The sequence below is a fragment of the Ovis canadensis genome, chromosome 11 (assembly GCF_042477335.2).
Source record: "Ovis canadensis isolate MfBH-ARS-UI-01 breed Bighorn chromosome 11, ARS-UI_OviCan_v2, whole genome shotgun sequence".
In the NCBI taxonomy this organism is placed as follows: Eukaryota; Metazoa; Chordata; class Mammalia; order Artiodactyla; family Bovidae; genus Ovis; species Ovis canadensis.
Window position 1 is genome coordinate 63,988,325 of NC_091255.1, and position 25,598 is coordinate 64,013,922.

Consider the following 25,598-nt stretch of genomic DNA (forward strand, 5'->3'; position numbering starts at 1 on the left):
GAGGGCACCTCACCTGAGGGGGCGAGGAGGCACCATTGATCCCCAGCTTAGCCAGAGCCTCATCCTTAGGGTTGTTTTTCTTTAGAAAACTTTGGGGGGGCTTCCTGAAAGAAGGAAGAGGTCATGAGTTCACAGGGTGACTCTCTGGGGAGCGGTTAGCCCCTCCTCCCCCTCCCCTCTTTCCTTTCCCCTCCTCCCTCCCCTCCCCTTCCCCTGGCACCTCGCCGGTTGCACGGGCACAGGCACGGGGCCGGGGCGGCTCTGGTACATGCGGATGATGTTGCGGATCTCCCTGCTGGGTTCTGCCCGGCAGGGCTCAGGGTCCGAGCTACGCACCACGGCTTTGCCCCCGGCTGGACTGTGCCCCCTGCCAGGCCCCAGCTCCGTGGCCGGCTCAGCCTCAGCCTCCTGGGCAGCTCTGGCTGCACCTCGCGACGGTGGCAGCTTCTTCAGCACCGGGGGAGGCGGAGGTGAGGGCCCTGCCCAGGAGGAGAGGAAAGACATGAGACCCTGGGCAGAACCCCAGAGGCCCAGCCTGCCCTCCGCCTCCTCACCACCTGCTCTCTCTTCCTCCTCTTCTGGCTCCTCGTCCTGCACCGCCTCTGCCTGGGAGATCGCCACCTTGGCTGGAGGCTTCGTGGTCTTCACCTTGCTCGGCTGCTGCCCTGTAAATGCCCCCCAGTTGGTCCTGTCTATTACCTTCCACTTGGCCCGCCCCCCTGAGCTTTCCTGGTGGCTCAGATGGTAGAGAATCCTGCCTGCAATGCAGGAGACCTGGGTTCAATCTCTGGGTTGGAAAGATCCCCTGGAGCAGGGCATGGCAACCCACTCCAGTATCCTTGCTTGGAGAATCCCCATGGACAGAGGAGCCTGGCAGGCTACAGTCCATGGGGTCACGAAGAGTTGCACACGATTGAGCGACTAAGCACATTGGGCTCCTGGACGGGCCACCCGGACCAGAGGGCAGCCCCCTGTCCCCTGGCCAGTCGGGGGCGGTGTCTGAGTCTCTGTGTCTGATTGCCTTCCCAAGGGCGCTCACCCAACTTCTGGAAATAGTCTCGTTTCTGTTGGAAGCTCCTGGGCCGTGGGTGCCTGTCTTCAGCCTCCTGCGGGGCCTCCTGCTGGCAGGAAGGGGAACAGAAGGAGCAGCCTTGCTGGCCAAGTTGCCGCTTGCACAGCGCACGCACTCGGACCTGCGGGGCTGAGGCTGGGCAGCATCTTTTCTGCATCGCCCTGCGGCCCCATCCCCAACCCCCTGTCTCCCACGTCTGCAGCCTTGAAGCCAGCTGCCCATCCCAGGCCCTGCCATCTCCCCAGCCTTGGCTCCTCACTGTCAGGCGGGCACCTACCAACTCCAGGCCACTCTCTGGCTCCTTCTGGTGGGTGGGTGTCTTCTTGGGCTTGTGGGTGATGGCCGGAGGAGGTGAGGTCGGGGAAGCTGCTCTAGGGGCTGGGGCCGGGGCCATGGCTGGGGCTAGAGCTGCGGCTGGAGCTGGGGCTGGGGCTGGGGCCAGGGCCAGGGCCTGACTCTGCCTCAGTTGCTTTGCCTGCTGCTCCAGGGACAAGGTCATGGCCTGGGTGGTCATCTGCTGGGCCTGATGGACAGGGCGTGATGCGCCGGATGAGAGCCAGCCTCGCCTCTCCCTGCAGGCTGGTACCCACGAGGCAATCCGTGGGCCCTGCCCGTCCTCACCAGGATCCGCGCCTGCTGGTTGATGAAGTCCTGCTGCTGGGCCGCCAGCTGCCTCGCATCCACGCTGGGAAGCACTGGCTGTGGCTGTGGTGGTACCACCATGGCTGGGGTGTGGCGGGCAGGCAGGCAGTCAGGGCGGGTTAGCGCCATGGCTGAGCTCCTACTGTGCCCTCCAGGTGGGACCTTCCCTCCTCCAGGCCCAGTCCACCACACCCCCACCCCCCAAAGAAGGGACCGGGCAGCCACAGTCCAGTCTTACCTGGGACTGGCCCCATGGCTGGCATCATGGGCATGGGTGCCGGCATCATGGCTGGCTGGTAGCTGGGCATCTGCACCATCCCTGGGTACACTGTAGGGACAGGGTCCTCCCACGTCAGTGCCCACCTGGACAGCCTCCCTCCAGCCCCAGGCGAGGATATGAGCACGGGCCACCGGGGTGCGGGCTGGAGCTCTGACGGCAGCTGTGTGGGAAGCCCGGGCCACGCCTCGCCCCGTCTGTGGGCAGGGAGACCCCAGATGGGCTCAGCCCCGCACTCACCCATGGGGTAGCTGCCTTGCTGCATGGGCCCCATGGCACCCCCTCCCTTCATGCGGCCAGTCAGAGCCCTGCCTTGCTCCAGATCCTGTGAAGGCAAAGGTCACAGGTCAAAAGGTCAGAGCTAGAGTCCTAGGAGGGCTGGGAGGGGCAGCAGAGGCCCCGGAACAGGAGGGACTGGGCTGGGCTGGGGCGCAGGACACTCACGCTGAGGCCGGGGGATAGGACGGGCTCGAAGAGGTGGTCCAGGAAGCCATCCAGGCTCCCTGAGGTCCGGGAATCACCTATGGAGGGCTGGCGTCACCTGCTGGGGGCAGGGGCTTCCTGCAAACCCATTCTCATCGCCCTGCCCACCTCAGTGTGCCCACTCCCACCTTACCTGTGCGCCCCCTGCTGGGCAGTGTTGGGGCTGGACCTGGAGGTGGGCCTGGGGGCAATGAGGGGGCCTGGATGCTGGGGGCCAGGGGGATGTTCTCGGCTCTGCAGGAGACAGTGGGCCCAGCTAAGGGGTTCACAGGGCCACCTCCAGCCATGGAGGCCCAGCTAAGGAGGTGGGGTGCCCAGGCTGAGGCAAGGTGTAGAAGCTGCTGTGGAGAGGGGCGGCGGTGGGGGGGGGGGTGTTGGGGTCATCCCCGCGGGATGGGAGGAGGCTTGGGGGCTGGACCTGCGGCAGCACCAGGGAACCCCAGGGTATGACAGGGTGGCGGTGGGGTCGCCTACAATAGGATAGGGGCAGGAGCAGGCCAGGGGTGCTGGGGTGGCACCTACAGGCCACGGGGGGCGATGGGGTAGCTATGGGGCCTGGCCGGGTCCCCCGGGTCCTCGGTCTGGCCGATCAAGTCCAGCACGAAGTCGCAGCCGGCCAAGTCCCTCCAGGAGTCCCTGCAGTGCAGTGACACAGACCAGCCGCGCGGGGGCGGGTCCAGGCCTCTGGGCGAGACAGGGGCAGGGAGGACAGGGTGGTCAGCCAGGCAGGTGACCATCCAGAAGCAGCAAGGACCTGGGGGTGCGGCGGGGGGAGGCGCTTGCAGAGGGGGGTGAGAGGACCCGGTTTCCGTTATTTTTCTGCAAAAAAGGCCCCCTACCTCTGCGTTGGCTCTGATGTATTTGTTTTTGTTTGTTTTTATGTATTTTTCTCCTGTATTTATTTTACCAATTTGATCAGAATCTGGGCCAAATCTAGCAGGAATACTCCCTACTCGCTCTCCATCTGGAATCTGCTGTCTAGACCCTGCCCGCCGACCCGCACACCTCGCCCCCACCCCTTGGGCTGCAGGCCTTGGCCTGCAGGAGCAGCCGCAGAAGGTGCTCAGTGGGACAGCAGGCTGGGAGGGTGAGGAGGACTCAAAAGGAGGATGGGACAACGGTCAGTGTCGGCCAGACTCCCCCATCCCTGGCCCCCAGACCTGCTGTGTAGAATCCACCCGGCGAACTGCTCCCCCGTGGTCCAGGACTCCACCTCGGCTGAGTAGCACTCCTCTGCAAGGAGGAGGGGCAGCGGTGAGAGTGAGGGACAGCAGGGTCCACCCTGACGGGGAAAGGGGTGCTGTCCCATTGGAGTCCCACCAGCAGGATGACAGGGAGGTCAAGATCACATCGGGAGGTCAGGATCACATCGGGAGGGCTGAGGTGGGAAGGGGGTCAGGGGAGGGCGAGGGTGCCGGGCAGACTCTGCCGTGGGAGCCCTGAGCAGGACGTGCGCCTCACCGCTGAAGGTGGACACATCCAGCGCCATGCGGCCCCGCCTCCATCCAGCTGTCCACTCGAGCTGGGTGGGTGGGTGGGCACGGGCAGACCCAGGGTCCAGCTGCGTCTGCTCCAGGGCCCCCAGCAGCTTGTGTTGGCACAGCGCTGCCATGCCCCTGGGGGCCTGGTCAGAGACAAACCTGCGGGCACAGCACAGGGCTGCTGTGAGCCTGGGGTGGCCTGCTGACCCCGTCCATGGGGCCCCCCACCCACTGAGCCCCCTACTTGAGCAGTGGCTTCTGCAGGGTGTGCATCGGAGGGAAGGCGCTGAGCAGGACGGCCATGAGGGCCCAGCCGCGCTGGCTCTGCTGCTCATCGGGGTTGCGCCAGAGCTGGGCCACCAGCTGGCTGAAGAGCTCGTCGCGTAGCCCCGGTCGGCGCTGCCCCTGCCGCACCAGGTACTGGCCCATGGTCTGCTCCTGCCAGGGCGCCAGCGACCCGTCCCCCAGCAGCCACAGCATCTGCGGACACCAAGCCAGGGGAGGCAGGTCGTGCAGGGCTCCCTGTGCCCACCAGCACCCCGGCACAGGCCCACCCTGTCCCCTCCCTGCTGGGTCACTCACCACCTTGTTGATATCCAGGGCATGCTGAGGGTTCTCACCGTCCAGCTGGGTGAGGGGCTTGGTCAGCAGCTGCCCAGGGTGGGGCAAGGAGGGCTCCTGCAAGGAAGGGGGCGGTGCCACATGCCTGAGCAGAGGCTGATCCGTGCTGACCTGCCAGACACAGGGCCAGGGGAGCCCTGAAGGAACCTACGAGAGGAAGATGAGCTGGAGAGGAAAAGCGCCTTAAAAATACACCTTGATTGGGCTTCCCTGGTGGTCCAGTGGTTAGGAAGCCACTTGCCAATGTAGGGGGCACTGGTTTGTTCCTTGGTCCAGGAAGATCCCACGTGCCACGGGGCCACTAACCCCATGTGTCACAACTCCTGAGCCCGCGCACCACAACTGCTGAAGCCTGCACCCTAGAGCCTCTGTTTCATAACGAGAAAAGCCACCACAATGAGAAGCCTGCTCGCCGCAACCAGGGAAAGCTCTCTCAGCGCCAAAGACGCAGCACAGCCAAAACAAAAATAAATATTGAAAACCATACACCTAAATTACTCTTTCTGATTAGAAAACTAAAGCCCGTGCATATGGAAAACTCAGAAAACAGGGAAAAGGATGAAGAATAAAACCCACCATCAATATGCCACTGCGAGGTATAACCAGAGTTAACATTTTCACCTCTTTCTTCCTAGTCTTACTTCCTGTGTGAAGGTACACACGTCATCTCCCCACCCGCCCAGCTGTTGCCTGGAACATCGGGACCGTGCTCGACGGGCACTTTTGAATCTTGCTTTTGTTTCCAACTCTGTTGCCTGGACACTCTGCTTTGTCATTAAACACGCTTTAAAGGCACAGCTTCAGCGTTCACTGGCAGGGCAATGCCGCAGGTGTAACAAAGGTGTGGCATCACTGATAGGTAACAATAGACTGAGATGTGGGTTCAACGGATTTTCCGAGCAACGCAGTTGCATCCACAATCCCCACAATAGGAGATGGAGGGGAAGGTTGGAGAAAGGACAAACACAGCTTTTGCCTGTGTTTGGGGGCTCGTGTCTGGGGAAATTTGGGCAGCAGCCAGCAGAGCTGAGGCCTGGAAGCCCACCTGAAAGCCGATGGAGATGAAGCTGGAGAAGGGGAACTGGTTGATGTCAGGTGGGAGGGTCAGGCTGGGCCGGGCGGGAACTTCCGGGGGCATGGCCTCGGTGATGCTCTGGACCCGGGTGTGCTGACGGCCTGGGGTGACACGGGAGGCAGCCCAGAAACGCCCAGGTAAGGCGACTGGCCCTGGTGTCGCCTCTACCTCCCAGCATCAGCCCCTGGCTCCAGTGCAGAGGGAGCCAGGCAGTGAGCTGGGGGCACCCAGAGAGAGCATCAGAGGGAGTGGCTACCGGGAGAGGAAGGGGTTGTGGAAGAATGAGGCCCATCACGACTCACCTTCCGCTGTCTTCAGCATGGCGGCGAGCTCAGCCGGGATCTCCAAGCGCCCCAGCTCCTGGTGGAGGGGAGCAATTGACCAGAAACTCAGGGAGGGGCACAGGGACCCAGGGGCCCTCCTCACCCCCGGGGCTATAAGCTTCCCCTCCAGAGACCAAGAATTCTAGTCCTGGGCACTCCAGTGGGGCCCCTTGAGCCCTCAGAGGGAAACCGAGGGCACCCAGGCCTCTTCTTGGGGGGCACAATGGATGGGCCTGAGGACAGGACCCATCTCGGCACCCCTGGGACCCCACGCTCCCCCTCAAGCCAGGCCAGGTTCAGCAGGCTCACGACCCAGCAGACACTCTCCAGCTTCCAGGCCACCTACCATGCTGGGCACCGTCTCGAAGGCCCCGATGCTGTGCCAGCTGCGCAGATGCCCAAGCTGTTGGGGGAGATGCGGGAGGAGATGGTGTCCCCGTGAAGCGTCACCCCGAGCTCCCTCGATGTTCCCTCCTTGCTGGGCAGTTCAGCTGACCCCTTCTCCTCCCAGGAGGCCTGGGCACCAGCGGAACAGGTGTGGATGGACCCCAGGGGGCTGGCGTCTGCCCCTCGCCCTCCAGAGCCCTCACCAGCTGAAGCGCTGTGGGTGTTGCTGCCCGTCTGCCAGGACCGGGAAGAGGACAGCAGGAAGGGAAGAAATGGTCCCTGGGGGACAAAGTCCAGGCAGGGAGGGGCAGGAGAGAGGGCGGCGTGTAGGCATTGACCTTCGAGCTGCTTTATGGCCCTCACGTCGGAGTCATCGGGCAAGACAGGGAGCAGCCCAAGGGGCCCCTGGAGGGGATGGAGGCACCCCAGCTGGCAGAGAGAGTCAGGCCCTGGCATGAAGGAAGGCGATGAGCTCCCAGAGGCCCCAGGCTGCCCCGGCCAGGCAGCGGGGATGGGACACTCCGCCAGTAGTGGTCCCTGAGGCCTCGCCCCTTGTGTGGCTGGGCGTGGACGGTGGTCACTGTCTTCGTTGGGCCAGCTTGACCGGCAAAGGCTGGCTTGGGTTCTCCCCTGAGCACACCCCAGGCAGCACCCCACCCTTGGGCTTCACCTGTGGTCTCCACCGTCTCCAGAGCAGGGGCCGGGCCGCCAGCACGATGGTGTTCAGCTGCCCCAGAGCTGCCTGCCGCCGGAGATAACGCTTCCTGGAGGCCGGGAAGGGGGCTAGTGAGGAGTCCGCGTTCACACCCAATACCCAGATCCTCCAAGTCAAGACATGAGTGTAAAACCAGACCCCAGTGAAGCGCCCAGCTGCCCAACAAGCAACAGGGAAAGGACAGGACAGAAGAGCAAGTGAACCCAGAGGCTGCTGTGCACAGGGGGTTGAGGCCTGAGGCTCTGGAGCCGGCCACCCGGGCGCGTTCCTCTACTGTTTCGTCACAGCAGTCTTGGATAAGGTCTTTACCTCTCTGGGTTTTGGGGGTTTTTTTGAATATGCTCATGGCTTGTAGGATCTTAGGTCCCCAACCAGGGATTGAACCCACACCCTTGACAGTGAAGTGCTGAGTCCTAACTACTGGACCACCGGAGAATTCCCTACTTGACCTCTTTGTGTTTTATTTTCATCACCTCTAAAAGGAGAATTATTGGATTGTCTGCTCCACAAGAAGATGAAATGAATTAAGAGGTGTGTTTGGAATAGAGTCTGACACATTACTATTTAAGAAGCAGAACTTTTTTCCCCTCCCCCCAAGAAGAACTCCTAAAAATGAAAAAAATTACACCTCGGGAAGTCTAATAGATCCCTGAAGAGACAATATCTTTGAGAATTTTCCAGATATAAGAAAGACCAGACTTCTCAAGGAAGCAGCCCTAAGCATCCTAAATATTTAAAAATTAATCTATATACACTGCTGCGGCTAAGTCGCTTCAGTCGTGTCCAACCCTGTGCGACCCCAGAGATGGCAGCCCACCAGGCTTCGCCATCCCTGGGATTCTCCAGGCAAGAACATTGGAGTGGGTTGCCATTTCCTTCTCCAATGCATGAAAGTGAAAAGAAAAAGAAGTCACTCGGTCATGTCTGACTCTTTGCAACTCCATGGACTGCAGCCCACCAGGCTCCTCCATCCATGGGATTTTCCAGGCAAGAGTACTGGAATGGGGTGCCATTGCCTTCTCCACTATATACACTACTAGATATGAAATAGATAAACAACAAGGATCTTATTTTTTATTGAAATATATTGGTTTACAACGTTGCTGGTATATAGCAAAGGAATTCAGTTACAAATGTATACATACATATATATCTATATAGAATATATAATAGAATAATATTCACTATCTTATAATTACCTATTATGGAAAAGAATCTGTAAAAGAATATATAGAGAGATATATGTGCATGTATATATTTGTAACGGAATTACTTTGCTATATACCTGCAACATTGTAAACCAATATACTTCAATTAAAAAAAATCTACAGCTTTTTTTTACATCAAAGTACACTATCAAGAGAGGAGACTAAAAAGAATAAATATATAAAAAAGAGAGAGGAGACTGCTTGTAAATCAAATATTTAATAAGAGTTCAGTATCCATAATATATAACGAATGCCTACAACTCAATAAGAAACAAACCACCCAATTAAAAATCAAGCAGAGGACTTGAGTAGTTGTTTCTCCAGAGAGACACACAGATGGCCCAGGAGAACATGAAAAGATGCTCAGCACCACTAGTCGTTAGAGAAATGCAAATCAAAACCACAAGGAAATGCCACTTCACATCCACTGCTGCTGCTGCTGCTAAGTGGCTTCAGTCGTGTCCAACTCTGTGCAACCCCATAGACAGCAGCCCAGCAGGCTCCCCCATTCCTGGGGTTCTCCAGGCAAGAACACTGGAGTGGCTTGCCATTTCTTTCTCTAATGCATGAAAAGAGAAAAGAGAAAGTGAAGTCGCTCAATCGTCTCCGACTCACATCTTCTAGGTTGGTGATAATTTAAACCGCAGAAAATAACAAGTCTTGGCAAGGATGTAATGAAACTGGAAGGTGCACACACTGCTGGTAAGAAGGCAAAATGGTGCAGCCACTAAGGAGAACAATCTGGCAGTTCCTTGGAAAGGTAAAGACAGAATTACCAGATAACTTGGAATTCCACTCCAAAGTAAAGACCCAAAAGAACTGAAAGCAGAGATTTGAACTGTACCTTGCATGCTCATGTTTATAGCAGCCTTATTTGCAATAAGCCCAAAGGCAGAAACAACCCACATGCACACTCAACAGATACATGGATAAACGGCTGTGGTCCACTTACACAACGGAACAATTTCCAGGTGTAAAAAAAATATATGATGTTCTGACACATGTTATAAAAGGTACAAACCCTGAAAATATGTTTAGTGCAATAACCCAGATGTAAAGGGAGATATTGTATGAGTCAACTTAGATGACATGTCTGGAATAGGCAAATTCACAGAAACAGAAGGTATACTGGGAGTTACCAGGGGCTGGAGGGAAGGGGCCGCGGGGTATGATTGTTGAACAGGTACAGAGTTCTTGCTGGTGATGAAACGATTTGGAGGGACTTCCCTGGTGGCTCAGACAGTAAAGAATCTGCCTGCGATGCAGGAGACCTGGGTGTGACCCCTGGTCAGGGAGCTATTAATAGATTCCACATGCCACAACCAACGATTCTGCATGCTTCAATTAAGACCCATTGCAGCCAAAAAAAAAAAAAAAAAAAAGAGAGAGTATTCTTGCTGCAGGGTGGAGAATGGACTAGAAGAAAGGACAGTTGGACTTCCCTGGTGGTCCAGTGGTTAAGAATCTGCCTACCAGTGTGAGGGATATGGGATCAATCCAGGAAGGAAGATCCCACAAACCATTGAGCAGCTGAGCCCATGAGCCACAACTACTGAAGCCTGCGTTTGTACTCTAGCCCGCGCTCCGCAGCAAGAGAAGCCGCGGCCACGAGAAGCCGTTGCAGCACAACGAAGAGCAGCGCCTGCTTATTGCAACTAAAGAAAACCCACATGCAGCAATGAAGACCCAATGCAGACCAAAAAAATGCAAACCACTAGTCAAGGAGTCAAGACAGCAGGTTTGAGTAGCCTCAGCAGGTAATGAGCTCCTCATGGCTGGGGGCATTCAAGAAGAGATAGCAGAGGTATGGGCAGGGGTGTCGGCAAGAAGAGTCCAGTGCCGATGGGATGCAGGCAGACAGACTTGCATCGAGGCCCTATGTCTCCCAGAGCCTGCCCCGCCACGTTGAGGAGGCCTACAGTCTCAGCGCCCCCCGCACACCTGGCCTGGAGCCCACGCACATGAGCCTGCTTCCGTGGCAGGAGGCGGAGGCGCTGGTGGGAGATGCAGACGCGGAGGCCTCGGTGCAGGGTCAGCAGGGCCTGGGCGCGCTGCTGGGCCCGGCACTGCTCCAGCTGCTGCCAGCCCGGCTCCCGCAGCAGTACCTGGGGGCAGAGGTGTGGGCTGGAGGCAGGCCAGGTGTGCAGGCTGGGACCACCCTGCCCTTCTCCCGAGGCCTCAGCCTCCTTCCAGGCAACCCGTTCTCCTGGGGTGCCCGGGACACCCAGCCCACTCTGTCTCCCCACCACCTGGAAGGACCACCGGATTCTGAGAGGATCCCAGAATGCTCCTCCTACTTGCCAGCCCTCCCTGCCTCTCTGCACACACACACCACCCACCTGGGTGGCTCCCAGGTGACAGAGGGGTGACTCAGCCGCTAGCACCTGGTTCAGGATGATGCCACACCTTTCCCGGTCGGAGAGCTTGCCCTGCTCCTCAGTCCCCAGGGCCCGGAACCTGCCCAGGGATAGATAACTCAAGTCAGAACAAGCACAAGAGCACCTCTCCCCACACTCATTTGATCCCCGAGCCCCTTGGGTCCATTCAGTCTGTAAGTCATTCAACAATGATTATGGAAAGCACCTACTATGTGCCAGACACCCAGGAGAGTTTTGCTAAGAGGAGGAGAGATACCTGAATGCACAGAGGCATGCAGAGGCGTGGGGGTGACTGAGGAATAGTGGAAGGAGACACAGATGGAGGGAGAGGAGAGAGAGAATGGAAGAAGGGTCCCTGGGAAAGTGGGTCCGTCTTCCCTAGAAGGAGCCCCAGGTCTGGCAGCCACTCGAGGGGGGCCTGCCTAGTGAGTCCTGGCCCTGAGGTGCCTGTTTCCCCCTATCCTGGGCCCTACCTGTCCAGGAAGGCCTGGAAGGGCAGGCGAATGGGGAAGTTGGCACTGCGGGTACACACTGCCTCCAGGATGCCCGCCTGGCGCAGTTGTTCTGCCACATGATCCACGTCGAAGAGGCCTGGAAGCTGTGGCCAGGCAGCATGGCAGAGCCAAGGACATGGAGTCGAGGGGCTCACAGCCGTGGGGAGCACGGGGCAGGGCACAGGAGGGGCGGGGGTGCTGAGAAGGCAGGGCAGGGACTGGAGGGCTCTGCAGCCAGGTGCTGGGAGGGCTCACCTTTCCTGGATTGGGGCTGAGGCACTGGATGAAGTAGACATGGCTCCTCGTGGGTGGAAAGGGGAGTCACGTGAGCACAGACTGGCCCCCTATTCAAACTCCCAGGGGGTCAGGTATGGGGGCACTATTCTCACCTGCCCAGCTGGGCTAGGAGGTCCCCCAGGGACTTCTGGAAGCGAGCGGCCAGCGTGGGTTTGCCCGGTCCTCCTCCGAACTCATCAGGCTCTGCTTCCTGGAACAGGCGGCTCACCAGCTGCGGGGTGAGACAGGGACTGCGCCGGCTCGCAGGGCCTGTCGATAGCCCAGCCTGCCCCCCAGCCCCACTCCCTGGGGCACTGGGGTGGGCCAGCCAAAGGTTCAAGGTGCCAGGATCTTGAAGGCCAGCCCCTTGGGCAAGACTGTCTGGGCGAGGAGGACAGAACAGGGTCAGGGGGTATAGGACGGCCAGCAGGGGCACCTGGAGCTGGCTCTGGGCAAGCATCTCCACCACGGCAGGGTCAAGATGATCCCGGTTTCTGTTTAGAAACTTGTGAACCTGCGAGAGACAATGTGAGGTGGGGAGGGGAAGTCAAGGAGAGAAGGCGGTGGAAGTCAGTCCCTTTGGCAAGTGACCCAGCCTCTTCCCTCTGTTAATAGTCCAACTTCAAAGGTGGCCTTTCATCTCACACCATGTACCAAAATCAACTCAAAATAGAAGGATCAAAGACCTAAATGTAAGACATGAAACCATAAGACTCTTAGAAGAAAACAAAGGGAGAAAGCTTCATGACACTGGATTTGGCAATGATTTCCTGAATAGACACAAAAAGCACAGGCAACAAAGGAAAAATAAACTGGATTTCATTAAAATGAAAACCTCTTGTGCATCAGAATACAGTGCTGAGAGTGAAAAGAGAGCCCACAAAATGGAAGGAAATATCACATATCAGATAAGGGATTAATATTTAGATTAATATCCAGAACGCCTACAGTTCAGTTTAAAAAAACAACACAATTAAAAAATGGACAAAGGAATTGAATAGATATTTCTCTAGGAAAGATACACAAATGACCAAGGAGCACATGAAGAGATGCTCAACATCATTAATCACTAGAGAAATGCAAATCAAAACCACAATGAGATACCACTTCCCACCCACAAGGATGACTTGCTCCACCCCAAACCAGTCACTCGAATATACCATTTATACCAGGCTGCCACCCCCTTGAAGCTCTCCTCCTGGGTAGGTGTGGAGTCATCATGAAACTCAGAAGGGGGAGAGGAGGTCCCTTTACTGAGTACCCGGATGTGCCAGGCACCTGTCCCACCACTTCCATGTAATTACATTAATCCTCAGGACGCTATAGGACAGGTTCCCCTTCCCATTTTACAGATGAGGACAATGGAGACACAGAAGGAGAAGCAGACTCCCTGAGGTCATCAGAGCCAGGTCCCATGCATATGCTCTGCCCCTCTGGGTCTGGAAGGTCCCAAGGCCTTGACTCCCCCATCACACAATGCTTGCCCAGAGCTCAGTGAGTCATGCACTAGGTGAGGCAGAGGGGCCCAGGCAGAGAGAGATGGTTAAAGCCTTGGAAGAGGTCTCCCTACACTTACCCCACTCACCCATCAGGTGACTCCCCAGGGTCACTCTGCCCTCACCCGATACCTGGTAGGTGACGGTCCCGGCATAATGTCGCACGGTGAAGATGGGAAGGGGCAGCTGGGGCTTGGTGTAGCACGGGTGGTCGCCGTGGTGATAGTGGCACTTCTGCAGAAAGGTGTGGTCCGTGGCCTGGTGAGAGGAAGAGATGCTCAGGCCTCTGCCGGTGCGGCTCCCCTGGCGGGGCTGTGCCTCTCTCCCCTGCCCCCAGAACCACAGACACTGAACACACGGCGAGCTTTGGTTTGGTTCCCAAGCTTTTTTAGAAAGTCGCTCCTTATCTGAGTCTTTATAAAGGGCACAACCTCTTTCCCAGGGACTATTTTGAACAATCAAGAAAAAACACGGAAGACTTGCACACCTCAGTCAATAAGATTTGGTGGCTTAGAGACGTTTGATAAAATAATTTAAAAGAAACGGGGCTGGGGGACTTGAAGGCAGTTTTGGCAATGACTCCTGGGAGACTGGTCTCACAGTTACAGGTGTTTCTGAGCAAGTTTTTCAGATACTTTTAAGAACCCATCCAGGAACTTCCCTGGCGGGCCAGTGGTTAAGAGTCTGTGCTTCCAATGCGAGGAGTGTGGGTTTGATCCCTGGTCAGGGAAGTAGGATCCCACATGCCTTGTAGTGTGGCCAAGAAAATAAAAAAGGGGGAAAGATACAGTACATTTAAATGAAACATTAAATAGATGGGATGTGTTTTTTTTTTTAAAGATTCACATATATAAAAAGTCATCCAGTAAGAGGCTATTTTATGGAGTTTAAGAACTTATAACAAGACTCTTGATGAAACCCCAAGCCCCTCGCGCAGCCTGCACAGTCCGCACCACCCAGCCCCTCAGGCACGATGGTCCCCCTCCTGCAGTGAGGACTCTCAGAGAGGTCAGCACTTCACTCAGGATTATCCAGAGACTAGAGATCTGAACCTAGTGTGGCCACTGCCTTCCCAAGCTGTGCTGAGGGCCTGTGGGCAAGGTCCCAGGACCTCAGACTTTATTTCTCCCCTGAGAGGCCCTGCTGGCCCTGGCCTGGTCACCAGGCACCCCCCGCTCCTTGTCCCCCAACACGAGGGGCTCACCTGGGACAGCCATGTCTGGGCATCCAGGATACTCAGGAGGCTGTGTGGCTGGTCTACCAGGAAGTCCAGGCAGGACTCCTGCAGGGCCTGGGGGATGGGCACCCAGGGCAGCAACTCCCTCCGACACTCCTCCTGGGAACAGCCAGCACTTGGTTTGTGGAGACCACCCGTGTCCATGGGGGGCCTCACCCGAGCCAGAGCAGGGCTGACCCTCCCATTGTACAGATGAGTAAACTGAGGCTCGGAAGGACTGAGACGGCCTACAGCAAGGGGGCTCTGGGGCGGGCTCTCAGTGCAGTGCTCTCTCTCCCCTAGGGATGGCTTCTGTTCTAGGAAACAGCTGGGCATCCCTGGCCTCCTCCAAGCCCAGTCCTGTACCTCCTCCTGGGCGAGCAGCAGCCGGTTGTACCACAGCTGCAGGCGCTCACTGCCCAGGTTGTTGTACAGCTGCTCCAGACCGTTGACCTGCAAGGCCTGGGGGCACGTGAGCAGTGAGGTGGGCACCCACATGAGGTGGGGGGCCCGGGGCAGCTAGGGGGGCCAGCACACAGGCCTGGTGCCCTTCTCCCTGCTCCCACCGCTGCCCACATTCTCCCAGCACCAGGCAGGATGCTGCCCCAGGGCTGATGCTGCCGCCTCCAGGGTCAAGTCCAAAGACTCTGGCCCAGGGTGCGGCCGCCTCAGTGCTGCCCCAGCCCCAGCCGGGCCTCCCTTCCAGCAAGCTGTCCCCCTGCCTTCTGCCTCAGCACCGCTGTGAGCCTTTGGGCCTCTGATCACAGCCATCCTGTGGTCTGGAAGGCACCTTTTCCTACAGCCTAGCTCAGGGACTATCCGAATGCCACGTTCTCATAAGCAGAGTTCCAGGCTGCCGCTTCCAAGAAGCCTTCCAGGAGTCCTCCTGTTAGAATTCCAGGCTCCTTCCTCTGTGTCCCCAACACCTGGCCAGCAAGCCTAGCAGAGCCCCTGCTTCATGCAGCTTTGTACAGAGTTTTGTACATGCTCAAAAATACACACAAGTGTGCATATGAATATACACACACACACAGGTGCCGTGGAGAGGAGGCAAGAGCGGAGGACAGTGACCGGTGCCCGTCTCATCCCTTTTCCCTGGCCTGAGGGGGCCGGATATTCTGGGAAGGGGTGACGAGCTTATGGAAACTCAGGGTGATTTGGGGGAGTCCCCTTCTCCCCCCGCCTCTTGGACACAGGAAGTGAGACTGACTCATCCTGAGGTCTTTCATCGCCTCAAGGCTCCATGAGACTCTGAAACAAAGCCAAGTAGGCAGGGCTCTCCAGAGGTGACATCACGCCTGGACAGGGCAGGCAGCTGTACCTACGAGTGCGCAGCTGTCTCATGGACCATCGTATGGTCAGAGAGGCAAGCAGCGCACGAGTGTGCCCCACAGAGCTGCTGGGGTCCCCAGGAATATCCAGGATGAGGTGGACACCCCTTTCTGGGCCCCACCCCCGGGGTGACCTCAAAGCCGTAGACATCAACGACAGAGATGGTAACCGTGCTGCCTGCCTCCGCAGGGGACGCCAGACGCGCGTTGGCCGTCCTCAGAAGCCAGGTGAAGAGCCGTGCGTACAGGGCCTTGGCCAGGGTGTCCCTGGGAGCGTGGTGAGTGAGCCCCGTGCAGCAGGGGCCAGGCCCACTCCCGGCTCTCTCCTGTCCTCAGGGCTACCTGGCATCGATGGCGCTTTCCATCGGTAGGGATCTCGAGACCTGGCCATAGGGCGTCTCCTGAGGGTGGAGAATGTGCAGCTGGTGCACCAGGCCCAAGGCCCACCCCGGGGCTCCCCAAGCCTTTGGGTGGTCTGCTCAGGCCCCCCTTGCCCAGGACCCCCAGGCTCACCGTGACCCTCCGGGTGACCGCTCCCTCCAGGCGCTCGGGCGGCACCCGCAGCAGCCGGGCTGCGGCGTGGATCTCAGCCCAGCTGGACACGGCGGCCACCTCCTGGGACTCCCTCTGGACAGAGGCGGGAGGGAGCAGGGAGCGCTCTGCTTGTGGACTGGCTGCTTCCCATGGGCGGGGGCAGAGCCACGCTCAGACCAGCAAGGTGCCCATGACCCAGAGGTAGACCTGGGCCGGGGGAGGGGCTGGCTCTGAAGTCTGAGGGCCTAAGTGTGAATCCGACCTTACCTCTGTGCTAGCTGGTGGCCCCGACAAGTCTTTTCCCCTCTCTGAGCCTCCACTGTCTTGTCGTTAGAGGGGAAATAATAAGCTTTATGTGATGGTGTTCTCTGGAGCACTAAATGGACTTCCCAGTGGCTTAGACTCCATGCTCCCAATGCAAGGGGCCTAGGTTTGATCCCTGGTCAGGGAACTAGATCCCTCATGCCATAACTAAGACCTGGTGCAACCAAATAAATATTAAAAAAAAAAAAAAAGAAACTCTATGTAGGGAATTCCCTGATGGTCCAGTGGTTAGGACTCTGCTCTATCACTGCTGAGGGTGTAAGTTTGATCTCTGGTTGGGGAACTAAGATCATGCAAACTGCTCGGTGTAGACCCCCCACCCAAATACACACACACACACACACACACACACACACATATATGTGAAGCCCCAGGTACATCATAGCTGCTCAGGTAACACCAAGCACCCGTCTTAGGGTGGTGCCTTAGTGGGATGGGATTAGTATAGAGGCAGAAGACCCTAGTCTCAGTTTTCTCATTTATAAGATGGAAATCCAAAACCATTACAATATTGTAATGTAATTAGCCTCCAATTAAAATGAATAAATTTATATTAAAAGAAAAAAGATGGAAATCCATCCACTTTCCGGGACAGCGGTGAGGCCCTGTGGGTGGCCTCCCACACTCTGAGGTTACCGCTGATGATGCAGACGAGCCAAACCACCGATCCAGCATCTCGGCGGAAGCTCACCTCTAACGAGGAGAAGCAGATGTTGCCCAGCTGCAGGATGGAGGCCAGCACAGCCCAGACGGCGGTCAGCTCCTCGGTGCACAAGCCCAGTGCCTGCAGGGCGCTCACCAGTCCTCTGAAGTCCTGGGCATCGTCTTTGTCCTGGAGCCTGCAGGCGCGGCCCTGCCAAGCACAGCAGAGCTCAAGGGTGAGGGGCCGGGGATGAGGACGGGCCTCCCATGGCCTCCCTCACCTACTCCCCGAGCGGGGACCCCTCCCTAGGCAGGCCCTGTCGCCCAGCACCAGGGAGTGCCTCCCCTCACCTGGTTGAGGTAGTAGTAGGTCTCTGGCCCCTGCAGGGAGAGCTGTTCCCGTTCCACAGGGTCCAGCCCCGCCAGCAGCTCATAAAAAACATGGAAGCTCCGCTCAGCCTGGGCCTCGGGGGAGAAGGACTGGCTTAGGGGGAGTGGCAGCCAGGTCTTGTGCCCTGGGAAGCAAGGACAAGCCCCCAGGGGAAGGCAGGCCAGGGGAATGAGGGGTCACAGCGCCTCCCTCTCCCCCTCGCTGGGAGCAGCGGGCCGGGGTCATACCTGAAACACCACCCTCGAGGTCTCGAGTAGATGATGTGACGCAGAAGCGCCCACGATGACCCCACTGTGGGCACAGGGCACGGTGAGGGTGCCCAGGGCACACATGGCCCAGGGCCCCTGCTCAGGTGGGACCCACCAAGGGCTGGACCCAAGGGTGGCAGTCTCAGGTTCCCAATCTGGGGAACCGGCCATGGGTGCCCCTGCCCACCTGGACCCCTGTCACTCACCACTGCAGGCAGAGGCACAGGACCTGGCCGAAGCGGCTGGCATTGGCGTTGAGGACTGTCTTGGCATGGCCAAAGCTGCTGAGCAGGGGCAGCACGGTGTCCAGCTGGGTGGGAGGGGGGACATTCAAGTATCTCTGGGCGTAGCAGCCCCTGATGAGGCATCCCAGACAAGGATACTATGTAGGGGCTCTGTCGGGCCACGGAGGGGTCAGTCTCCTCAGCCCACCCTCCCCGCAGTAGGCCATGCCTGGGGCTGCCCCTGAGGAGAAGCCAGAGGCCTGAAGACCACTCTCCTGGCCCAGGGGAGTGGGAAGGTCCCTCTTGGACCCCTGGGCAATGGAGAGCTGCCCCTCACCCGACACCCTCTCTCCCTCGTCTGCTCCCACTCCAGGCTGTGTAGGAACTGCACCATCTTTTTGGCTGCCTCCGTCTTCCCAGAGCCGCTGTGCCCACTGCAGGAGAGAAAGGCTGGCAGGGCCTCCAGGAAGGGGCACATAGGGTGACCCCAAATGAGCCCCAAAGCAGGGATGTGCCCACCTGGAAGTGACACCCACCCTAAGAGAGGCTCCCAGAAATGCAGAAACACAGATCCAGGGCAAGGAGGCCAAACAGAAAAAAAAGGTCCCAAGATGCCTCCTCGTTCAAGGGGCACGGTCTTAGCAAGTCCAGAGCTGCTGCTCAGCAGTGGACCGGATGGGCAGTTTCCGATACGGACCTCACATAGCCCTCCTCCTGGCCCTCAGCATGGCCTGAGGGCTCAGCCACCACTCACCCCAGAAGGATGCAGGTGGCCTGCCCCGTGCTCTCAGACAGGCTATACGCCGATGCCACAACAGCAAAAATGTGTCTGGGGGAGGAGAGTGGAAGCAGATGAGAGAGAAGGTTACCAGCGATGGGCACCCTGCGGTCTCCTGGGTGCAGGCACGTCCTGCCCACAGTCCCCAGTCAGTGTGACGTGCTGGGGTAGCCACCCGGTGGGAGCAGAGGCCTGGTGGGGCAAGTTCACATACGGGGTGGTGTTGGGGGTCTTCCCAGGGCGGTAGCTGGCTAGGACCTCAGGTGCATAGAGAGGCAGGGCCCGGTGGGGGTTCAGAGCTAGCAGGAGGGGCCCCCCGAAGGTCTGGGAAGAAAGTGAAAGCTCTCATCAGAATGTGGAGGGAACAGGGTTCAGGACCCAGCCCAGAGAGGATGGAGGGGGACACTCTGGGTGGGGTGTGCCCAGAGGGCCCTCTGACCCCAGGGGAAAGGGAATGCCAGCCCACCACACCCTGCTGGGTCCCCCATACGTAGATTCGGCCCAGGTGAAACCTCTTCTTCAGACACAGCAGCACAGAGCTGTCGCACACTGGCCTACGGGGCGTGGGGTGGAGAGGGGAGTTGGGAGCAGAAAGAGGTTCTGGGTTAGCGCCCGCGCTGGCTGCAGAGACACCTCCACCAAGTCCTGCACCCTCTCCAAGGTGGTCCATAACACAGCCCTCACCCCCCTCCAAGCCGGTCCATAACACAGCCCTCCCACCGCCGCCCCTGCTGAATAAGAGATCCCACTGTGGGCGCAATAGGCAGGACTAGGCTGCTGACTCAGAAGGAAGCTTTGTGCCAATTAGAGAAAAAAAGGGCATCTGGATTCTCACCCCTCTCCTGCCCCTTCCAGCCTGACGACCCTGTATGGCAAAACCCCTTCGAAGAAGACCCTCCATAAAAATCGGAGGTAGGGTGGGATAGGAGAAGGTGTGACCCAGGCAGGGCAGGTTTGGAACCGCGCCCACTCACCGCAGCCGGGCCAGGTCCTCGGTGTCTTCCAGGCCTTCCCCCACACTCCAGCCGTCGGCGCCGCCGGGAAGAGGAGGCTCCTCCGGGCCGGGCACGAGGCTCAGCTCCAGGTCCCTCTCCAGCGCCTCCTCCACCTCGTCCTCTGGCTCCCACCGATCCCTCAAGGACCCGCGGGGGCCGGGGCTCCCCTCCGGCCGCCGGCGGGTCTCCAAGGTGAGTCGGGGCAGCAGTGCTTCGGTGCCAAGCCCGGGGCCCTTGTGAGGGCCACAGCCCTGCGCCCAATGCACCGGAGCCGCGGCTCCCAAGCTCTCGGGCTCCGCTTCGCTGCTGGAGCCCGTCTCGTCGAGGGGGGGCTCTTCGTGGGGATTCGGGCCGAGAGAGCCGCGGGGAGACTCTGCCACCCCTTCGACACTGGCCCTGCGCCCTGCACTGTCCGCAGACGCCCCCGCACAGGACCAACCGCGCCCCTCCCCGGCGGGGGCGTCCGCGAACCCTTCCTCTGAGCTCCGGCGGCTCGAGGTCCTCCCTGCCCCGTGGATCCTGGGGAACACGACGGCGAACTTGGGATCTGGAGTCGCGTGCTCCTCCTCCGATGGATCGTGAGCTGGGCTTTCTGCAACCTGCGGGGAACTCGAGCCGCCGCCAGGGGGAGGCCTTGGTCGCCCCCAGAGCCCCGCGACGCCCGCCAGGCTCAGCGCTAGACGGCGGCGGCGCGGCCCCGGCCCGCGGCTCGTCCCCTCGCTGGTCCCGGGGCCCCGCGCGCCGCCCGCGCGCCCCTGGAGCCGCAGCCGCAGCCACCGCAGGAGCCCCAGGGCCCGCGCTACGCGCACGAGCCGGTCCTTGAGGCTGCCGCGGCGGGGACCGGCGGCCTGGGGAGCAGGGCCTGGCGGGGGCCTCGCGCGGAGCCTGCAGAGCGCCACTAGGGCGGCCAGCGGCCCGTCTCCCCGAGACCCCTCGTCGCTCACGCCCACCGCCTCGTGCGCCTTCCCCACCACATTTCCAATCTGGCGGCGCTGACCCCGGGCGGTCGAGGCCTCGGCTCTTTCGGGCGGGGCGCCCCTCGGCTCAGCTTCGGGCTGCACCCCATCGTCCCTTGCATCCCCGCCCTGCCTGGGGTCCTGAGAACCCCACGAGCTCCGGGGGATCCAGCTCTCGAGGAGGCTGGAAGCTGCGGCTTTTCTACCCTGGTCAGCCTCGCCGGCCTCGAGGGCCCCGCGGGTCGTTCCTGGGGCTGCTCCTGGGCTCCGGCACGGCCCGGCCCCCTCCTGACTCGAGTCTGGGTCTGTCCCGGAATCCTCGGTCTCTCCCTGGGGCCTCGCCCCCGACGATCCTTCTGGGCTCTGGGGCCGCGAGGGGGGCTTGTCACTGCCTCTGTCGTCGCTGCTGCTCGGCCTGTCGCTGTTCCGGGGAGCTCCTGGCGCCTCCAGCGCTGACTCTGCACTGGTTTGAGTGCCCCCCGAGGCCAAGTCCGTTTGCTCCAAGTTGAGCCTCCGCTCTGGGGTCCCACCACCTTGGCTGCGGCTCTCCTGGGCCTCGTGGGCTTCGCTGTCCAGGCAGGAGCTGGCCCCGTCTCCACCCGACGTGTCCCTGTCGAGGCTCCGTGTCTCCCGGCGGCCCCGCTGAGCCGAGCGTCCCCGTCGTTTTCCTCTCCTTCTGCCGCAGTCGTGCTGGCGTGTCCTTCCTCCTCTTCGGAGACCCTTCTCCTCCAGACACCCCCCGTGGCCGTCCCCCGGCTTGCTGCTCTCCTTAGCCTGGCATCCCCCACGAGCATGCCCGCTGCCTCCTCTGCCCTCGGCGTCCGGCGGCGGCCCCGCCTCTGCTTGTCTGCAGTCCCTGTTCTCCCCTCCAGTGGCCTTCCTGTGGGCACTGGGAGGCTCCTGGCCTCGCCTGGCGCTGGGCTCCCTGTGTGCCTTACGATGGCCCTTTCGGTGTCCCCGGCTGGGCACGCTGTCTGCGCTGGCAGACCCGGATTCCTGCTCCCCCGAGGGGGGCCTCCCGGGTCCCTCCAGGTGCTGGGGCGCTTTGCCCTTGCTCCTGCCCATGGCTTCCTGGTGGCTGTCTCCTCTTCTCGCCCCAGGAGCCGGCTGCCCACAGGCGTGCCCTCAGCAGCACACCACACGGGGCTCTGCGCTAATAGGGGCTACAGGCTCCATCTACCCGCCCCCCAAGGGCATCAATAATGCAGGTGGCTGTCGGTCCTGACCTCCAAGGCCAACAATAGCGAGGAGGCCAATCAGGAAAGAAGAGCTGCAGGTGCGGACAAAGGCCGTGGACAGGGCAACCGTGTGGCCCTGAGTTGCTGCCAGCCTGGCACCGGGCCCGACCAAGGGGGCCCATGCTCTGCTCCTGCCTCACTACTTTGGCATCGGGGTGGGGGCTGGTGCCAAAAGAACCTGTGCGGGTCATCCTCCTTGTCCTGGGGGCCTCTAGGAGACCCACCCTCCTCCCTTAGCCCCTTGGAGGCTGGAACCAGGCTGACCTTGGTGCATGGCCAGAAGCCAGTGAGGGTTGTTAGTTTTGTTATTGTTCTATATTGTGAAATATAATTTAAAGAAAACTGCATAAAACATAAATGTACACCTCGGACTGGTGTAAAGTAAGTACATGCTTCTTAGTCATGGAACATAATCGGACCCCAATAAATTCCTGAGCACCCAGATGTGTGTGTTGCTCTAATATTTAATTTTTTTTGAACAGGTAGTCCAGAAGATGAAAGTTTCCCATTCCTGACCCACAGCTATTCATTGTCCCCTGAGGTTACCCATTTCTTGTATTTCCTTCCAGAGCTATCCAGGCAGAGAAAAGCAAGTATTCTTTTTCCCTTTGAGAACAGGTGGAAGCTCTTCTAGCTCATGGTGCTCCACTCTAACAGATTAACTTGGAGATTTCATAATAGTAAAAATCTTTTTTTTTTTACAACTTTGTAATATTCCAGCAGATGAATGTGCCAGAGTTTAACCAATTCTTTATTGATAGTGCAAAAATTAATAAAGGAAACACTCACTAAATGGAGGCCAGAGGCCAGAAGGGGGAGTCCTTATACACTTAACCAGTTCACCTCGATATAGAGCCCAAGAGAAAAAAATGTACTTTGGGTCTCAGGCAGGAAGTGACACGACTTTACTGCTGCCAGCTGGAGGAAGAAAGTTTTTCCCCTTGCCTGGCAATAACTCAGCCAATGAGAAACTGTCAAACTAAGCCAATGAAAACCTGCTATACTTCAAACTCCCAATTTCCTCCTATGGACTTTTTGTTTATAACAGCCTCTCCCAGCTTCCCCTTTTCCTCTATAAGAGAGCTTCCTTTATAAAAAGTTTTCCTTCCTGCAGAGGTGTGTGTAGTTGGCATTAATTGCTGTCCCATGTTGTAATTCGTTGCTGGTAAAATAATTGGCTCTTAAAATTATTTTAGGTTAACAGACTTTTACGACTGAAATGGAGGCTGCCTTCATCTAACCTTTTGCTTCAATTACAGACAACATTGATTCCCTCTGTGTCCAGGCCGAATCAATTCCTAGAAGTGGAATTGCAGGGGCATAGGGTGTGTGCTTTTGTATAACTTGGAGCGCTCCAAATTTTCCTCCGTGGAGGCTGTACCAGTTTACACTCCCACCAACAAGAGAGGAGACCACCCATCTTCACATGGCACTGAGGCAGGATATCATCCAACATTTTTTCCCCTCTGAAACATGACAAATCTAAGTGCCCCCACAGGACTCCTGTGCCCCTGCTGACCTCTGACCTCTCCTCAACCAGCAGCCCCCCCCCAGAATCAAAGTGGGGGAAGTTGGCATTCCAGGTTGTGGCGCTTTCCTCGGAGGGCTCTCCAGTTAGCTCCTACCTACCTCACACCACTAGACCATGCAGGTGTGACCTAAATCAAGTCCCTTAAGATTATACAGTGAAAGTGAGAAATAGACTTAAGGGACTAGATCTGATAGCTAGAGTGCCTGATGAACTATGGATGGAGGTTCCTGACATTGTACAGGAGACAAGCATCAGGACCATTCCCAAGAAAAAGAAATGCAAAAAAGCAAAGCGGCTGTCTGAGGAGGCCTTACAAATAGCTGTGAAAAGAAGAGAAGTGAAAAGCAAAGGAGAAAAGGAATGATATACCCATTGAATGCAGAGTTCCAAAGAATAGCAGGGAGAGATAAGAAAGCCTTCCTCAGCGATCAATGCAAAGAAATAGAGGAAAACAACAGAACGGGAAAGACTAGAGATCTCTTCAAGAAAATTAGAGATACCAAGGGAACGTTTCATACAAAGATGGGCTCGATAAAGGACAGAAATGGTACGGACCCAACAGAAGCAGAAGATGTTAAGAAGAGGTGGCAAGAATACACAGAACTACACAAAAAAGATCTTCATGACCCAGATAATCACAATGGTGTGATCACTCACCTAGAGCCAGACATCCTGGAATGTGAAGTCAAGTGGACCTTAGGAAGCATCACTACAAAGCTAGTGGAGGTGGTGGAATTCCAGTTGAGCTATTTCAAATCCTAAAAGATGATGCTGTGAAAGTGCTGCACTCAATATGCCAGCAAATTTGGAAAACTCAGCAGTGGCCACAGGACTGGAAAAGGTCAGTTTTCATTCCAATCCCAAAGAATGCTCAAACTACCACAAATTGCACTCATCTCACACTCTAGTAAAGTAATGCTCAAAATTCTCCTAGCCAGGCTTCAGGAATACATGAACCGAGAACTTCCAGATGTTCAAGCTGGTTTTCGAAAACGCAGAGGAACCAGAGATCAAATTACCAACATCCGCTGGATCATCAAAAAAGCAAGAGAGTTCCAGAAAAAAAGGTCTATTTCTGCTTTATTGACTATGCCAAAGCCTTTGACTGTGTGGATCATCACAAACTGTGGAAAATTCTGAAAGGGATGGGAATACCAGACCACCTGACCTGCCTCTTGAGAAGTCTGTATGCAGGTCAGGAAACAGCAGTTAGAACTGGACGTGGAACAACAGACTGGTTCCAAATAGGAGTATGTCAAGGCTGTATATTGTCACCCTGCTTATTTAACTTCTATGCAGAGTACATCATGAGAAACGCTGGGCTGGATGAAGCACAAACTGGAATCAAGATTGCCGGGAGAAATATCAATTACCTCAGATATGCAGGTGACACCACCCTTATGGCAGAAAGCAAAGAAGAACTAAAAAGCCTCTTGATGCAAGTGAAAGAGGAAAGTGAAAAAGTTGGCTTAAAGCTCAACAATCAGAAAACGAAGATCATGGCATCTGGTCCCATCACTTCATGGCAAATAGATGGGGAAACAGTGTCAGACTTTATTTTGGGGGGGCTCCAAAATCACTGCAGATGGTGACTGCAGCCATGAAATTAAAAGACGCTTACTCCTAGGAAAGTTATGACCAACCTAGACAGCATATTAAAAAGCAGAGACATTACTTTGCCAACAAAGGTCCATCTCATCAGGCTATGGTTTTTCCAGTAGTCATGTATGAATGTGATAGTTAAAGAAAGCTGAGCACCGAAGAACTGATGCTTTTGAACTGTGGTGTTGGAGAAGACTCTTGAGGGTCCCCTTGGACTGCAAGGAGATCCAACTAGTTCATCCTGAAGGAAATCAGTCCTGAGTGTTCACTGGAAGATCTGATGTTGAAGCTGAAACTCCAATACTTTGGCTACCTGATGCAAAGAGCTGACTCATTTGAAAACACCCTGATGCTGGGAAAGATTGAAGGCGGGAGGAGAAGGGGACGACAGAGGATGAGATGGTTGGATGGCATCACTGCCTCAGTGGAGATGAGTTTGAGTAAACTCCGGGAGTTGGTGCTCTACAGGGAGGCCTGGCGTGCTGTGGTCCATGCGGTCACGAAGAGTCAGACACGACTGAGCAGCTGAACTGAACTGCCTCACACCTACCTCTCTGCACATCTGGAGCCAGCCTGGGTGGAGCTGCCACAAGAACTCACGTTACCTAGGAGGGCCACTCATGCCCAGATGCCTGGTTTGAGCAAGGAGTTGAAAGTGCC

At 57.5% G+C, this 25,598-nt stretch overlaps 1 protein-coding gene across 1 annotated transcript in view; it reads right to left on the reverse strand.

Annotated features, from left to right (window-relative positions):
• The window catches only part of MYO15B (myosin XVB), a 30,566-nt gene extending 8,861 nt beyond the window's left edge, over positions 1–21,705 (reverse strand). The window contains exons 1-40 of the mRNA XM_069543932.1: positions 19,591–21,705; positions 19,107–19,170; positions 18,831–18,940; positions 18,593–18,667; positions 18,176–18,272; positions 17,821–17,924; positions 17,594–17,657; positions 17,327–17,440; positions 17,025–17,186; positions 15,989–16,102; positions 15,818–15,876; positions 15,610–15,742; positions 14,511–14,606; positions 14,133–14,264; positions 13,061–13,186; positions 11,869–11,946; positions 11,546–11,664; positions 11,412–11,457; positions 11,136–11,260; positions 10,624–10,741; positions 10,226–10,389; positions 7,032–7,125; positions 6,321–6,377; positions 5,954–6,011; positions 5,622–5,752; positions 4,538–4,633; positions 4,200–4,435; positions 3,936–4,114; positions 3,635–3,707; positions 2,997–3,158; positions 2,608–2,708; positions 2,436–2,512; positions 2,232–2,316; positions 1,953–2,042; positions 1,694–1,797; positions 1,350–1,595; positions 1,040–1,121; positions 558–665; positions 221–479; positions 14–104 (exon numbers count right to left, since the gene is read on the reverse strand). Of these exons, the coding sequence (XP_069400033.1) occupies positions 14–104; positions 221–479; positions 558–665; positions 1,040–1,121; positions 1,350–1,595; positions 1,694–1,797; positions 1,953–2,042; positions 2,232–2,316; positions 2,436–2,512; positions 2,608–2,708; positions 2,997–3,158; positions 3,635–3,707; positions 3,936–4,114; positions 4,200–4,435; positions 4,538–4,633; positions 5,622–5,752; positions 5,954–6,011; positions 6,321–6,377; positions 7,032–7,125; positions 10,226–10,389; positions 10,624–10,741; positions 11,136–11,260; positions 11,412–11,457; positions 11,546–11,664; positions 11,869–11,946; positions 13,061–13,186; positions 14,133–14,264; positions 14,511–14,606; positions 15,610–15,742; positions 15,818–15,876; positions 15,989–16,102; positions 17,025–17,186; positions 17,327–17,440; positions 17,594–17,657; positions 17,821–17,924; positions 18,176–18,272; positions 18,593–18,667; positions 18,831–18,940; positions 19,107–19,170; positions 19,591–21,632 (6,471 nt within the window). The 5' untranslated portion in view covers positions 21,633–21,705. The remainder of the gene's footprint in view (positions 1–13; positions 105–220; positions 480–557; positions 666–1,039; positions 1,122–1,349; positions 1,596–1,693; positions 1,798–1,952; positions 2,043–2,231; positions 2,317–2,435; positions 2,513–2,607; positions 2,709–2,996; positions 3,159–3,634; positions 3,708–3,935; positions 4,115–4,199; positions 4,436–4,537; positions 4,634–5,621; positions 5,753–5,953; positions 6,012–6,320; positions 6,378–7,031; positions 7,126–10,225; positions 10,390–10,623; positions 10,742–11,135; positions 11,261–11,411; positions 11,458–11,545; positions 11,665–11,868; positions 11,947–13,060; positions 13,187–14,132; positions 14,265–14,510; positions 14,607–15,609; positions 15,743–15,817; positions 15,877–15,988; positions 16,103–17,024; positions 17,187–17,326; positions 17,441–17,593; positions 17,658–17,820; positions 17,925–18,175; positions 18,273–18,592; positions 18,668–18,830; positions 18,941–19,106; positions 19,171–19,590) is intronic.
• Positions 21,706–25,598: the final 3,893 nt, after the last annotated feature.